Source organism: Scheffersomyces amazonensis (genome assembly GCF_036850825.1).
Source record: "Scheffersomyces amazonensis strain UFMG-HMD-26.3 chromosome Unknown RJT21scaffold_4, whole genome shotgun sequence".
NCBI lineage: Eukaryota > Fungi > Ascomycota > Pichiomycetes > Serinales > Debaryomycetaceae > Scheffersomyces > Scheffersomyces amazonensis.
In genome coordinates, this window is record NW_027042744.1 from 954,392 (window position 1) to 970,158 (window position 15,767).

At 29.7% G+C, this 15,767-nt stretch overlaps 7 protein-coding genes across 7 annotated transcripts; 3 read left to right on the top strand and 4 right to left on the bottom strand. All coding sequences in view use genetic code 12, as the record gives it.

Annotated features, from left to right (window-relative positions):
* The first annotated feature begins 29 nt into the window (after positions 1-29).
* RJT21DRAFT_121246 (uncharacterized protein) lies at positions 30-3,324 on the top strand. The gene is made up of 3 exons (XM_064882033.1): positions 30-262; positions 584-628; positions 718-3,324. The coding sequence occupies exons 1-3, from the start codon at positions 259-261 to the stop codon at positions 3,111-3,113; spliced, it is 2,445 nt and encodes an 814-aa protein (XP_064737949.1). The 5' UTR covers positions 30-258; the 3' UTR covers positions 3,114-3,324.
* Positions 3,325-3,362: 38 nt separating this feature from the next.
* Positions 3,363-5,293, bottom strand: GPA2 (guanine nucleotide-binding protein subunit alpha). The gene has a single exon (XM_064882034.1). The coding sequence runs from the start codon at positions 5,064-5,066 to the stop codon at positions 3,552-3,554; it is 1,515 nt and encodes a 504-aa protein (XP_064737950.1). The 5' UTR covers positions 5,067-5,293; the 3' UTR covers positions 3,363-3,551.
* Positions 5,294-6,177, bottom strand: RJT21DRAFT_140591 (uncharacterized protein; the record flags this gene model as incomplete). The annotated part of the gene is made up of 1 exon (XM_064883377.1): positions 5,294-6,177. One exon carries the CDS (start codon positions 6,175-6,177, stop codon positions 5,536-5,538), a length of 642 nt encoding a protein of 213 aa, XP_064737951.1. The 3' UTR covers positions 5,294-5,535.
* Positions 6,178-6,252: 75 nt separating this feature from the next.
* On the bottom strand, positions 6,253-8,118 carry RJT21DRAFT_121249 (cyclin-dependent serine/threonine protein kinase). The gene has a single exon (XM_064882035.1). It carries the CDS (start codon positions 7,903-7,905, stop codon positions 6,328-6,330), a length of 1,578 nt encoding a protein of 525 aa, XP_064737952.1. The 5' UTR covers positions 7,906-8,118; the 3' UTR covers positions 6,253-6,327.
* A 1,296-nt stretch (positions 8,119-9,414) lies between these two features.
* Positions 9,415-10,315, top strand: RJT21DRAFT_121252 (uncharacterized protein). Its single transcript, XM_064882036.1, has 2 exons — positions 9,415-9,464; positions 9,893-10,315. Exons 1-2 carry the CDS (start codon positions 9,462-9,464, stop codon positions 10,109-10,111), a joined length of 222 nt encoding a protein of 73 aa, XP_064737953.1. The 5' UTR covers positions 9,415-9,461; the 3' UTR covers positions 10,112-10,315.
* GFA1 (glutamine--fructose-6-phosphate transaminase (isomerizing)) lies at positions 10,275-12,827 on the bottom strand. The gene has a single exon (XM_064884542.1). It carries the CDS (start codon positions 12,522-12,524, stop codon positions 10,437-10,439), a length of 2,088 nt encoding a protein of 695 aa, XP_064737954.1. The 5' UTR covers positions 12,525-12,827; the 3' UTR covers positions 10,275-10,436.
* Positions 12,828-13,812: 985 nt separating this feature from the next.
* Positions 13,813-15,530, top strand: RJT21DRAFT_43399 (uncharacterized protein). The gene has a single exon (XM_064884543.1). The coding sequence runs from the start codon at positions 14,295-14,297 to the stop codon at positions 15,429-15,431; it is 1,137 nt and encodes a 378-aa protein (XP_064737955.1). The 5' UTR covers positions 13,813-14,294; the 3' UTR covers positions 15,432-15,530.
* Positions 15,531-15,767: the final 237 nt, after the last annotated feature.

Sequence of the window (15,767 nt, forward strand, 5' to 3'; positions counted from 1 at the left end):
ATAATGATATATAGATTGATATTAATTAAATATTTATATATTATATATTCTATATATATCGTAGTTCACGTGACAATAAACCACAGGATTTTGCTATTTTAGGATATCGTCACTCGTCAAAAATAAACACTTTAAAGAAAAAAACCCTAACCAGCTGCTAAGGCAGAGTCCATAGTTAAAACTACAGAATTGTCATAAATTTCTTGTCGTATAATAATTCATAACATATAGATTGATCTATAAGTGTTAGGCGGCAATATGGGTAAGTAATATTAATCAATTGATATAAGATTATGACTGTAAGATGAAACAATAAAGTCATGTAGTAGTATGTTCAAAGTGGGGACAGATGAACTATATACATTACTCCATGATAGGATCAATACCAATTGATTAAATTAATTAAATTATTGATATATAATTATTGATATATAATTATTGATATATATATATGGATATATATATATATATATGGATATATATTATTAATTCATTATTGTCATAATTAATTGTCACTTACAGGATTTTCTTATTATTACCTCAAAATTATCACCAGATGTACTAACATAATATATATTTATAGTTCCACCAAAGAAGATGACTTTACAGGAGTTCTTCAACGATGAATGTATGTATATACCATTCAAATTCAAATGAATGATTTATATAACTTTGAAATCTTTATAAACAATACTAACTAATTAATTTTCTTTTTAGCGTTTGGAGGCTCTTGGGTAGATGATGATATTGATATGGCATCAATATCAGTACCAATTGAACGAACTTCTCATTATAATGATGGATATTCTTCAACAAATTATGGAGGTGGACTGAGAAATCATGATTATAATCCACCATATATTGTTAAATTATTAAATCTTCCTGTAACGGCAAATGATGCCTTTGTTGAAGATTTATTTCGAAGTAGATTTACTACATTTGTTAAATTAAAAATAGTGGCTGATCCTTCTACAAATATTTTAGAAACTGGAATTATTAAAAAAGTTGCATTTGTTGAATTACTGAATTCTCCTGATTTAGCTAAAGTATTAAAATGGCATGATTTATATTATAAAGGTTCAAGACGTGTAGTTACTGAATTGGCAGATTTTAATGATTTTCAACATTGTATTCAATTTAATAATCAACATGCTAATGAAATTCATCAAATTCAAGAAGATTATATAGCAAATAGACATGCTCAAAATCAACCTCGTCATATGGCTTTACTAGATAATATAGATCTAGATCCATCAAAATATCATCCAACAAGAAATAATTTTCATCGAAATTCTTCAGGTGGAGGTTTAAGAGATATTTCACCTCGAGATCAAAATCTTCGACCAATTCATGCTCAACCACCACTTCAACCTCCTTTGCATCATCAAAATATAATTAATCATCAAGAACCCATAAAACATAAATCAAATCCATTTGGTGAAGCTAAACCAGTAGATGTTTTATCACGTCAACAAGAAATTGAAAAAAAATTAATTAATTTAAATAATACAACTGTACAAACTTTAGGACCAGATGGTGAACCTGAAAATGTTGAACAAACAATTAAAAAATTTCATGAAAAGGCATCACCAACTTTAAGGAGATCATCCTTAAATTCTGGATCAAGACGAGCTTCAATTGAAAATGGTAAAAAGCCATATTCAATATTAAAACGTCAATCTCTTGAATCATCTGAACGAACAACTCCAATTCCTAGTAATACTACCATAAATCCTATACCAACATCAACTTCAATACCAATACAATCACCAGCTGTACCAGAACCTAAAAAGGTAATTCCTCCAACTTCATCATCTCCAGCTTTAAATTCTCCTTATGCCATTAATGGTTCAGGGAAAAGTATGGCAGAAATGCTTAGTGGTCAAGCTCATGATTCACATTCTGGTACAGGAGGTAGAAATACTCCAACAAAAGGTCATACCCAAAAAACTGTAGTTTCTAAACCAGTAATATTGAAGAAAAAAGTTACTACAACTAGTTCACCTCAACCTAAGAAATTAGATCTAACAATTAAAGAAAGTGAAGTAATTAAATTAGAGGAAGAAGAGAAACTTAAAGCTCAAACAGAAGAACATATCAAGAGTGAATCAATTGATCAACAAAATCCACTGTCAGAGTCTGAAATAAATAAAAAGATTGTAGATGAAGTAGATAAAACAACTGAAGTTCTTTCAGCTGTAAAGATTGAAGAGCCAGTAAAGAAGGTAAAAGAACAAGTAGTAGTAGAAGAAGAGGAAGAAAGACCAGATTTTAGAAAGCATTTAAATGAATTAGTACAGAAGGCAACAGAAGCTCCACCAAAAGAAAAGAGGCCATATAAAAACCAATCATATAATAGTTATAACAAACGTGGAGGTTATCATAATAATCATTCTTATAATAATGGTAATGGTCTTTCAATTAATAATAATAATGATAATGGTAATGGCAATAATAGTGCTAATGAAGGTGATAAACAATCAAATGAATACAGAAGATATCGTTCTCAGAGGCAACCTTATTATCCTGGTGATAAATTAAGATCTCATTCACCAACTAAAAATAGAAGTAGAGTATTCAACAATAAATCTTCAATAGAGACTACAACTAAATCTGAAGATACTCAAGCTAAAAGTAGTGAGGATTCTGTCTCTGCAGAAAAAGTTGATAGTAATGTAGTAAAGAATGAATCAGTTTCTATTGCAGCCAAGTCTATTCCAAGAATATCTGGTAAAGATAAGATTAAAGAGAATAAGAATTCAGTTGAAATCATAAGTTCAAGTACAAGATCTGAAAATGGAATTGAGAGTGAAGCCAAAGTTAAAAGTAAAACTAAAGAAAATTTAGGAGAAAGTATACGAGAAGAATCTTCTGCATCAGAAGAAAAAACTATATATACATCATCTTCTACTCCTGAATCTGATTCATTTAGAGGTAGAGGTCGCGGAAGAGGTTCATTTAGGGGTCGTGGAAGAGGGTCGAGAGGTAATTTTGAAGGAAGAGGTGGAGCTCGAGGTGGAAGAGGTCGAGGAGGTACTCAAAGTGGGAACTTCAATTTACGTTATGTTCGTAGTAAATCAATTGATGAATCTAAGCCAGAAGCTCAAACGTAAATAAAAGATTTATTCATGTGATTGTTGATTGTTGATTGTATTAGACTATTGAATTTTATTGAATATTATTCATCAGTTGCTTAGTCTGCTCCTATAATAGTATAGATATGTATGATAGTGTAATGTATAATAAACAAGTTGTTTAACTTGTCGTGATGAATTTGCAGCCAAGTAATGATTAAGAGACGAGCGCTACGAAACAAACAAAACCATTAGATAAAATAAATAAATAATTTAATTTTTGATACTATATAAATAGATAAAGCACGTTTACACCATAAACTAATAATGCTTTTCAATAAGAAAAGTAAATGTCACCTAATAAAGTTATATGGTGATAAATTGTTTTATAAAAAAAAAGTATGCAAATACAATTCGTATTGAATTGATGAGATAGTCGTAAAGTCTTTAGTGAATAATGCCTAAATAAGGATTGATTCAAGTAGTTTGTAATAATCCGCTATCCTTTAAGGAATTTTCCAATAAAGTTTCCTTAACAGCTGCCATAACTAATTGAATATTTGAAGTATCAGTAGCTTGTGTGACATGAGGATAAATATTTAATCCTGATCTGTTAACTTGATTAAATTTCCATAGAATATATTTAGCAGCTTTATTAATATTATCACCTCCAGTATATTCGGGGAAATGATCTTCTAAAGGTGAATATTTCAACTTTTCTGCAAAAACATCAATTTTATTTAAAAATAATACAATTGATGTTCTAGCAAACCATCTTGAATTAACTACTGAATCAAATAATGCTAATGATTCTTCTAAACGATTTTGACTACTTTCTTCTAATAAAGTTTGATCATATTCTGATAATGCTACACAAAAGATAATTAATGTAACATTATCAAAACAATGAATCCATTTCTTACGTTCGGATCTTTGACCTCCAACATCATACATATGAATATTTAAACCACTACCCATTTCAAATTTAAAATCAAATATTCCTGAAGTTTTCTTTCTTGTTCTTAAAATATCATTAACTGATGGTACATAATCTGGATTAGTTATTCTATCTATATCTGATAAAAAATAATGAGTAGAATCAATTAAATAAAATTTACCTTGCTGAAATTTAATAAAATGTTCAATTTCAGGGGTATTATAAATTTGTTTAATCTTTTTGGCAATATCTGGATTAAAAATTTGTTCAGAATCAACTGAAAATTCATAATCTAACACATCATTTAAATCATCATATTCAAGAATATGTTTTCTTAATTTATTACCATTTTTGACAACTTGATCATTATTTATCTTTTCATCATTAATTTCTTCATCATTGTCTTGTTCTCCATTTTCCTCTTCTATTAGTTTTACTTCATCTTTCTTATTAATTAAATCTGGCTGTAAATCAATTACAGCATTTATAACATTTTTAATACAATCCAAGATATTTTTATATACGAATGGCTTATATTCTTGTAATTCTGATGGTGTATAACCATTTTGATGTAATATTTTCATTTGCTTAACAATAGTAGATTTTCCACTCTCTCCAGAACCTAATAATAAAAGTTTAACTTCATTTGAATCTGATTGTGATTGAGCAGCAGCAACATCAACGGGGTTGATAGAAACTGGCTGTTGTTGTTGCGGTTGTTGTTGTTGACTTCCATTAACAGTTGATCCATTACCTGCAGGGACAGTTCCATTAGTAAGAGTTGTAGTTGGCGTATTTGTTTGTTTTTCTACTTCATTTGATGAATCTGCTGAAGTATTATGATCTAGATTAACTTTACCATTAATATCATTACCAATTGTTTCTGAAGTTGCACTCCCATTAGAACCAGTAATATTAGGATCCGCAACAACAGTACTGTTCGCATTAGACGGCTTTTTTAACGCTTTTCTTTGACCATCTCGTCTCACTTGTGCATTGGATACATTACCACTTGGATTTATCTCCTTAGGCTGTTTTGACGCACATGAACCCATGATCACTTACACTTAAAATTTGGTCAGGCTAATATTCTCTTAGCACGATGTTAACCAAAATTTTACTTTAAATTAAAACGATTAAAAAAATATGTTTTGGTCACACCCACAGTTAACCAAACTTATGTTGGAACTGTATAATTTCGAAGTGTTTATTATTTATTAATGGACCTCCAAGTATATCCAGTATACCCTGAAACACTATAACTACCGAGAAAATCATCTGATTGTAAGCCGTTTATTTTTTCTAAAAATTACCTCTTTCTCCGTCGGTGATTGCTCAGGCACGTGACGCATATTGACTGCAAAAGTATAGATAACTTCTAGTTCTATAATACCTAAATAGGAATAATTAATCAAGCAGAGAATGAGTAGAATAATTTTAGATAAGATTATATAGTAGTAAATAGCAAAATTAATTGAATTAGTAAGTTGGGAGGAATTATTTATCGTAACTTTCCATTGAAAACTACAACAGGGGCTGCGGAATACTTATTACTTTAATGAATTCTACTACAGTAAGCAGAACTTCCAGTGGATTACTTACAGTAAATGTAGATGTGAATATAGTCATCACATTATCTTCCACAGTTTGAGTGGATTTAATTGCTTGCATCAAATTACAATCATAAGTCATAGCCTTGGGAGATTTTTGATTATTCTGATTATAGTATTCATCGAAGTCGATATCCAAATATTTAGGATCAAGAAGTCGCTTATCAAGATGTTGGTCAGAATCACAAGCATCATCATTACAAATTTGTAAAATATCATTAACATTTTGTTGTTGTTGTTCCTTAGTGGCTGCTTGACAAATTGTGTCAATCAATGATTGAAAGATCGAATAGTTGTTATCCTTTAATCCAGAATCTTGACAATTTCTAAGTATATCATTGAAAAGATCACACTTTAATGATTCAGTCTCAGTTACTTCTAATAATTTATATGTATCATTATTCATTTCAACTTCAGCCATACAATTGCTGAATTCCGAATTGAATGTGTTTGAAAATTTTGACGTGTAAAGAGTATCTGATTCCGCTTGCAATAAACTATACTTTTGAACAATTTGCAACATATTAACCATTAATATGACCATTAAAATTGACATGGTGAATTAACTATTGATTTGATAATGGTGGTATAATCAACAGTAGAGCTTTAGTTTTCTACAGGACTCAGATCGTTTCTCTGCATAAAAAAAAAGTGTGAATAAAGATTTATATACATATATATATATATTATTTAGAGGTACATATTTTTAATCTGTCACTTGGGCTTCAGCTTCAATCTCCTCTACTTCATCCCTATTATTGTCTACAGTAATTTCGTTATCAGAACTATTATCATTAGGCTTAGTTTGTGAATATGCTGATTGATATCCTTCAGATCTTGGATAATCGCTATCAATAGTTTTAGGATAATCCCTATCACCTGCTAAATCAGAATCTTCAGTTTTGGGATATTCATCCAATGGTTTATCACTCTTTAAAATATCAGGTTCTTCAATTGTAACATGTTTATCATCTTCATTAATCTCTGATTGTTGACTAGATTCTTCTTTATCTTTACTTTTATTAGATAAATTTTCTTGCATTTCTTTAGCTTTAGCTTCATCTTGTAATCTTTTCCTTTCGCGCCTTCTCCTCTTTTTTGTTTCAAATTCATGCCATTCACCTTTAACTTCTTTCAAAAAGTATAATGGTTCAGGTTGAGGATCTTTAATAAAATAATCATGTTTTAATGCTTGTTCTGCTGTTAATCTAGCTGCAGGATCTAATGCTAATAATTTTATGGCTAAATCATAACTTAATTCACTCATTTGAGATTCATAAATTTGTTTGAATTTAGATGCTATATTAACTTTAGGTTTTAACATTTCAAACCATGGTAAATTATCAATATTTGGCCAATCTTTAAAACTTGGAGTTCCCATAATATTAAAAATTTTACATAATTGACTTACTTCATCATATCCTTGGAAAGCTGCAATTCTTGAATATAATTCAATTAATAAACATCCAACACCCCAAATATCAACTTTTCTACCATAATTTGTAGCCCCCAATAATAATTCAGGTGGTCTATACCAAATTGTAATAACTCTATTAGTATAATCTGGACTTTCACCATCATTTAAAATTTTCATATTTCTAGCTAAACCAAAATCTGCAATTTTAACATTACCAGTTGAATCCAATAAAATATTTGAACCCTTAATATCACGATGAATAATTCTCTTTTTATGTAAATAATTAAGACCTTCCATTAATTGCTTAAAAATAAATTTTCTATGACATTCTTGTAATTTTAAATCAGGATGAGTTAATAATCCTGTTAAATCATGATCTAAATAATCAAATACCATATATATTTGATTACTTTCAACCATCATTTCCAATAATCCTACAATGTTTTCATGATCACAAGATTGTAATAATTTTATTTCTCGAATTGATGTAATTGGGAAACCTTCTCTTTCAGTTTCTAAACGTAATTTCTTTAATGCAACAAATTCATTAGTTATATTATTCTTGGCTTTATAAACTTTTCCATAAGTACCTTCTCCAACTTGTTGGACTCGATCAAATACTTTGGTTGATCTAGTGACTTGAACAGAATATATTTGTGATGGCAATAATTTTGGTAATTCTCGTGGTTTTGGATTTTTTGCTTGTATGGGTACTGATGGACCTCTTGACCCTGGTCCATTGGGTCTAGTATAATCTCTTGGACCTGTAGGGAAACCTTTGGGACCATCTGGTCTTTTACTTACAAATGATGAAGTATAATCTCTTGGCTTTTTCTTTTTATAGTTACTTGGACCAGATGGAACCATTGGTCGTTTGGATCCTATACCTCTATCATTACTGGGAGAAGATTTCTCATAATCACGATTGTTTTCTCTATATTTTGAAGGACCCGATGGTCTTGATGGACGAATTACTGAAGATTCAGAAGATGCTGGTGCATTTGATTGTGGAGGTTGAGGTTGAGATTGAGATGGCTTGTAAACGTCTGGTCTATAGTTATCACGATCACGATCGTTATTATTACTATTGTTATTATTATTATTATTATTATTATATCGCCTTCTATTCTCAGGTTTGTATGTATCCTTTTTATGATATGATTTTGATTGTGGACCAGATGGTGATGAAGAAGAACCATACGATGAAGTATAGTTTCTCAGAGATTTAGGACCAGATGGTGTTGGTCTGTACTTATCTGCCATAACAAAAGATACACAATTATTTTGAAAATGAACTTGACTAAATTATTTAGCAATAAATGTTTAATATTTGTATGTGATAAGTTTCTCAAAATCCACTAACCTTATAGATATCCCTATTAAATAAATTATAATAAATGGGGGTATACTATAACTAAGTAGATATTTTATCCATACTAAAATATTTCCCTTCTCACCTTTTTTAGTGAGACTCGAAAGAGTGTGCATTACCCGGAAATACGACCCCAGTAACTGCAACATTAACAACTAGTCATATATGCTTAGAGACTAGATTGAAAGGGAAGGATATTAACTCAAACTCTTCAACCATGTTGATAATTATTCTGGCTTCTTTAGTTGTCATCGCTTACAAGTGGAAAATAAATGTAGTACAGAGGAAATAAAGCTATACTATATATGACAGACAAATAGCGCAGATTTATCAACATGGGGGAGAGTTTAGGGGAGGAAACGAATCCTTGGTTGATATTTGAATCCAATCATGTTATGGATACGTATAGTTGATAACAATGAACTTGGTAGTAAACTGAATATATAAGGATAAATATATCGCAATATTATTCATCACTCATTACTGATTACTCATTTCAATATTCATTATGATAATGGGTGCTTCATCCTCATAAGCAAACCATGAACCAAAATTACATCCATAGAGGTCTTAATCCACATCATGACCTCTATTAATTCACCGTCAAATGCCATATTCATAAATCTACACACAAAAAACATATAACATAGACATAAGTCATCCGAGCAACGCCTCGTGTACCACAACATACCAAAAGTACTTACATTCAACTCATTAATAGAATAATGATTCGTAACTATAATTCATATCATGAATTTACCCTAACCTCAATATAATCTGCCAAAAGAAAAATATCATTATCCTTAAATCTATTTAGTATAATATATTGGTATCTTTATTATTGACTTGATTAATGAGATAAATTAGTGGCTCTCATTAATTTATGTAGTCGTCTCATTTTTGCTTGGAATAAACTGATTTCCGGGTAAACATTCCCTCAAAGGGGAAAATATAAAAAGATAAACATAAATTAGATTTCTAATTTTTTTTTTTGATTTTGATAGATATATAGTTTATAACAATTAAACATTTAAATATTAAACAAATAAAAATGGTATGTATATTTGGTATACATGACTGTTGTATACAATTGTATCGATTGAGAATTTAATACTGACAATATTGCACTATGAGTGGAAGTTATTCTATTTATCTTTTAATATAGGTGAGGGTTTTTGCCATTAGCCCGCACAAAATCAAAAAAAAGCTGGGGCAGGGCTGATGCCGGGACAGTTTACATTTGACAATTGATGATTATCATGATGGACCAGACTTAGCTTTACAATTGACTAATAATTGTAGTGATAGTATGGTACCAATGATCTAATTATCTAATTATCTAATTATCTATGATTATTCTATTCATGTCTTCTTTTTTTTTGATTTAGTATATGGAGATTTGCCTCCCTCGCCTATGTATGTAAAACAAACAAAAAGATAAATTGATTAACTATATAACTTAGTGCTAATTTATATGTATAGATTGGAAAAGCAGTTCATATAGGAGTAGACTTGGCTTTATTATCAGCCTTCTTAGCTGGTGTTAAAAGAAATACTGGATTAACTGTTGATTATGATGCCTTTGGTGATGAATACCCAAATCTTAAATACTATTCAAACAAGTATTTACAAGTTGGTGAACAACTTTTTGATTTCACTGCTGCTTATCTTACAACTTCAGATTATTTTAAACGTAAATAATCAAAAGATTGTTAATTTATTTAATTCTTTATTTATTCATTTAAGTAACCCTATTTTTATTTTATAATTGGTAAGTAACTGGTTTATCAGTAGATGATAAAGGTGTATATATTATGTATGTATAGTTATTATTCCTACTATGTTTATATTCATTAATGTTTTTTTTTTTATTTTGTACATACACGATTTTTACTAAATGATAGATATATTAAATATAAAATGTTTTATACAACGTATGTATAATTATATAAGTACTTGAACCCAAATGATGAATCAATTTATGAATCGAAGAAATAAATGTTTAAATAAATTCTCTTGTTTAAGTTTAAGTAACAGTAACTGATTTAGCCAAATTTCTTGGGAAATCAACATTGATACCTCTATCGACTGCTAACCAATAACTAATTAATTGAACTGGAATAACATTTAATAAACCTTGTAAACAATCAACAGTTTCTGGAACTTCTAATGTAGTCATAACTTTATCTTGACTTAATATTTTAGCTCCTTCATTACAAACAAGAATTGGTTTACCCTTTCTAGCTGTAACTTGTTCAATTGCTGACATAACATTTGGAAATAATGAATCTCTAGTGGCAAAGGCAATAATTGGTAATTGTTCATCAACTAATGCTAAAACTCCATGTTTTAATTCACCAGCTAAAACACCTTCAGCATGAGTATAAGTAATTTCTTTAATCTTTAATGCACCTTCTAATGCAGTAGCAAATTGGAATCCTCTACCTAATAATAATAAAGATTTTTTATCCTTTAATTCATTCTTACATAAAGATTTAATTGAATCTTCTAATTTTAATACTTTAGCAATTTGATCAGGAATTTTCTTTAAACCATCAATAATTTCACTATGTCTTTCAATCTTTGAAATAGTATCATTAGATAAAGATAATGCAACCATTACTAAGGCAATATATTGTGATGTATAAGCTTTAGTTGAAGCTACCCCAATTTCTGGTCCTGCATTAATATGAACACCACAATGAGTTTGTCTAGAAATTGATGAACCAACAGTATTAACAATACCAACTGTTAATGCACCTCTTTCTAAACAATATTGTAAAGCTAAAATAGAATCAGCAGTTTCACCAGATTGTGATACAAAAATAATTGTATCATCTCTGAAAACTGGAGATTTTCTATCGAGGAAATCTGAAGCTAATTCAACAGAAACTGGAATATCAGTTAATTCTTCAAAAATTGATCTTGTTGCTAAACATGAATGATATGATGTACCACATGCAATCATAATTAATCTTCTACATCTTCTAATAGTTGGTAACCAAGATTTTAAACCACCTAAAGTTATTTTATGATTATCAAAATCAACTCTACCTCTCATAGTATTAAAAGTAGATTCAGTTTGTTCAAAAATTTCCTTTTGCATAAAATGTTGATAAGGACCCTTCATAATTTGATTTAATTCCATTTCTAAAGTTTCAATGGTTCTTGTAGTAGATTCATCACTTTTCTTTTTAGTAGCTCTATGAATATGTAATTCACCATCAAAAATATGAGCAATATCATCATCTTGTAAATATAATACTTTTTTAGTATGTTTAATTATTGAAGCAGCATCGGATGCAAAGAAAAATTCAATTGGCATTGGGATAGAATCTTCAGAAAAGAAAGCTCTTGATTGAGAAGTTCTTAAATTAGATTCACCTTGAGCAACTGGTAATAAACCTAAATCATTTTGAGGAGCAGCAGATCCACTAGTAGTTTCAGTTTCAGGATATTCAACATCAACAAAATCAACCTTTAATTTTCTTTCAGTTTTAACCCCAACTAATAAAGGAGAACCCTTTCTAGCACCACAAGCTTCACCTGGGAAATGAGATGATTTAACTAATAAACCATAAGAACCATTTAATTCTGATAATACTAATTTAGTTAATTGATTTAAATCTGGATGAAGACCTTCTTCTAAATTAGAATCATAAATATGTTTAAATAATTTGGCAATAACTTCAGTATCAGTATCAGATTCAAATTGGAAACCCTTTGCTAATAATAAAGTTCTTAAATCATTATAATTTGAAATAATACCATTATGAACAATAATAAATTCACCAGTTGGATCTGATCTATGAGGATGAGAATTAATTACAGTTGCAGGACCATGAGTTGCCCATCTAGTATGAGCAATACCAACATGATTATCAAAAACAGTTGATCTTGGAACTTTTTGATCAGCAACTAATTTCTTTAAAACTTCAACTTTACCAGGAGATTTAACAATAATACATTCACCCTTTTTATCACCATCAACTGAAATACCAGCTGAATCATAACCTCTATATTCTAATTTTTCAAGACCATCAACAAGTGTATCAATAATTTCACCTCTAGTCTTATCAACTAAGAAGTTTATATAACCAAAGATACCACACATATTATTAATTAATTATATAAAGTAATGAGCGTTTATCTTTTAATTAAAAAATATTTAAAGTAAATGAACGAATGAAATTCTTTATATCTATTTGTTCAACAAACAAATTGACTGATAATAGGACTTAATATAGATCAAAAATTAGCTTTAAATATCAAGTTTTGGAATCAAATTTGAATATTAACTTGAAATTGGTCAGTATTTATTTGTAAACTTCAGAAAAAAATTGGATCCAATTTAGGAAAAACTTTTTTGTGTATGGGATTGACTAACTTTTGTGAGACGTGTTTTACAATTGCAACGAGATGGATAGCAATAATGTCTTGAATTTGATTGTTGGATGTCGTAAGTATATACAGAATAGAATACTTTTATTATGGAATGCACAATTTATGGGAAGAAGGAGTGATTCTTTAGCGAAGTATAGTTAATTCTAATAACAATAACAATAACAAATACTACTACTAATAATAATATTAATTAATTAATTATTTAGTTAGAAGTTAGAATGATTTATATAGAAGATAAAAATAGATAATAAAAGAAAACGGTTTTGATACTATATTTATATCAGCGAATGTTTTCATTAGAAAGTAATGGCAGGTCATGGGCGATGGAATGTTTTGTTGGTTCTATTTCAAATCATTTGATTTTGTGAATCATTTGTTTATTTTGGTTTGGTTTAGTTTGGTCTCTAGAAGTCTATTTCTGCTTTTGTTTTGGACTCATACAGTACATTTGAAATTTTTAGCATTTTTTTATATCAGCCAAGTGTTAATTTTACTACTAGAGGAGGCAATGCAGTAAGGGGTCTTTTGTCCTGATTATACAGTATTTATTTGTTTTCCTTCTGGTTCTTTTGGTTTCTTTTAATTCTTTCTTTTCTCTTACCGAGAATTGACTTATATTGTCTTGTCTTATTCATAATTTATTACATACCTTGGTTAAAATTAACTTCATTTTATCTAACATTACTTAACTCTCCCCTCCCACCTTTCATTATGTCTAAATGACCATGTATCTAATTTAGAGATTTAATTAAGGCGCGAAATTTAATGATGGCAATTACATTAACTAATCGGGTAAAATGTAAACAAAATTTATGCATGCTATTTACTGGACGGACCGCAGTAATAAAAATAGAAATTCAGCTATATTAGCAATTACAGCTGGATCACTCATTCAGAATAGTTTTAGATTAATTTTTCATCTATCCGGTATTTAAATCTTTCCGCTATTGTGTTGATTTATAGTTATATAGATGCAATTCGGGTCTTAATTATTGCCGAAAATATTTCTATCTACCGGGATCTAAAGTCAACATTATGACAATACTTAATCTCGTGGTATGGCTCACGCCAGACTGTAAGATATATTATCTGCTCGTATATGTACCTTATATATATTGTTGAACCACGATATAACGGTAACTATTCTTACGAGCTACTTCTGATACGTAATCTTCCCCCCTTATCCCCAAGATTACTGACAAATTATTATAGCCAGCCTGTAAGTTAAGAGTTCTTTCAATTATACGATATATTCTATTCTTTTCTCCTTGTTATTTAAATACCATTTACTCTACAAGATGTCTTCAAATCCAATATCATGTTTTTGATCTTTGTCACATCAATGTGGCCAAAAGTCACGTGCACGAGTTGTTAACATTTTACTGTAAATTACCCCTGGCAAAACTATGTCCTTCTTGCAATAATATACTCCAGCACTTCATATACAAGCCTACACATTATATTATTGCCTTTTGAACGGATGTTTCAATTATCAAGATTACATCTTAGATCAAGCCTAAGAGTTGTGCCGCAGCTTAAGTGTGGTCAAAATCTCATATCATCAGTATGCCAGAGATCCATCTCATTGACAGGAGCTTCATATAATCGTCAAACACTCAATTTGAAAAAGAAGAATATAATTCAAAAGAATTTGAGAAGAACTGATCCCTCATTTCTTTTTGAGTCAACGAATTATATTTTATCCCTTTTAAATAAGAACACTGATGTAAATCCTTCAGAAACCCTTGAGAAATACTTGTCTATAGTAACTTCAGTGACTATCGGTGATGGTATAGAATTTGGCAAACTCATCCCGACTTTAAACAGATTGGAGTACACAGTCATTATCCCTGACGAAGTCATAGCTGTACGTTATTTAGATAGAGAGTTGATGATTTTATCTAATGGTACTTTGGTTGGCTGGGACTTAACGGAAGAAAATATTTATCAATATCTATTCGAGAATTCAAATCTCAGAAACAGTATTATTGAAAAGTATGATGAATATGAGTCGGAAGAGATGGACTGGATTGAGTTGAAGTCCTTACCAGAAAAACCTCTTAATAATGGAAATTCATACCTTCAAGGGGAAATTATGGTAGTGCAAGGTGAGACTGAACAGAAAAGAACTATAGACAGAGCCGCGTTCGCAATAGGGTTATCGAGATCCACCAGATTATCAATTTTAGAAATGCAATTTGAGGATCATTTAACAATAACAAAGAAAAATGCTGAATTTTTATCAAAAGGAAATAAAATTGTCATGAGTGAATCTGATTTTTTGAAGCTAACGGGTAAACTATTTTTAATTAGAGGAAAGTTGAATCTCTACAGTGAATTAATTGAAACTCCAGATTTGTATTGGAGTGAACCTACCTTAGAGAGAATTTATAATGCAATTTCAAAAATTCTTGATATCCAATCTAGAATAGCTATTCTAAATCGGAAACTTGATTATGCTACTGAAGAACAACGTGAATTTCTTAGTGTTTTAAATGAGAAGAAAGGTACCCGATTAGAATGGATTATTATCATATTAATTATGGTAGAAGTCGGATTTGAATCATTTCACTTTTATGAAAAATATAGAGATTCAAACAATGAAGTAAAACTTTGAAATACTTGATAAAGTGGATTTATTTGAAAGTTTCCAATTGTATATACGAACTTATGATTATTGTACATATTCTGATTCACATATATATTTAACTCGTGTTAACTTCTATTTCAACACCCATTGTAGAAAAAAAATTCAATAAATTGAAAATATTAAAGAGCCATCTGAAACTACCGAAACAATCTTGATACACATGAAGAAGTTTTAAAATCCAACTCCGATTTGGTAGCTTGCCCATTCACTGCAGACATGACATACGCCATTTTGGGGCCAAGCTGCTGCGAAAAATGCTCATGCAAAAAAAAAAGAAATGCATCAAATTTACGCGCTAGAAAA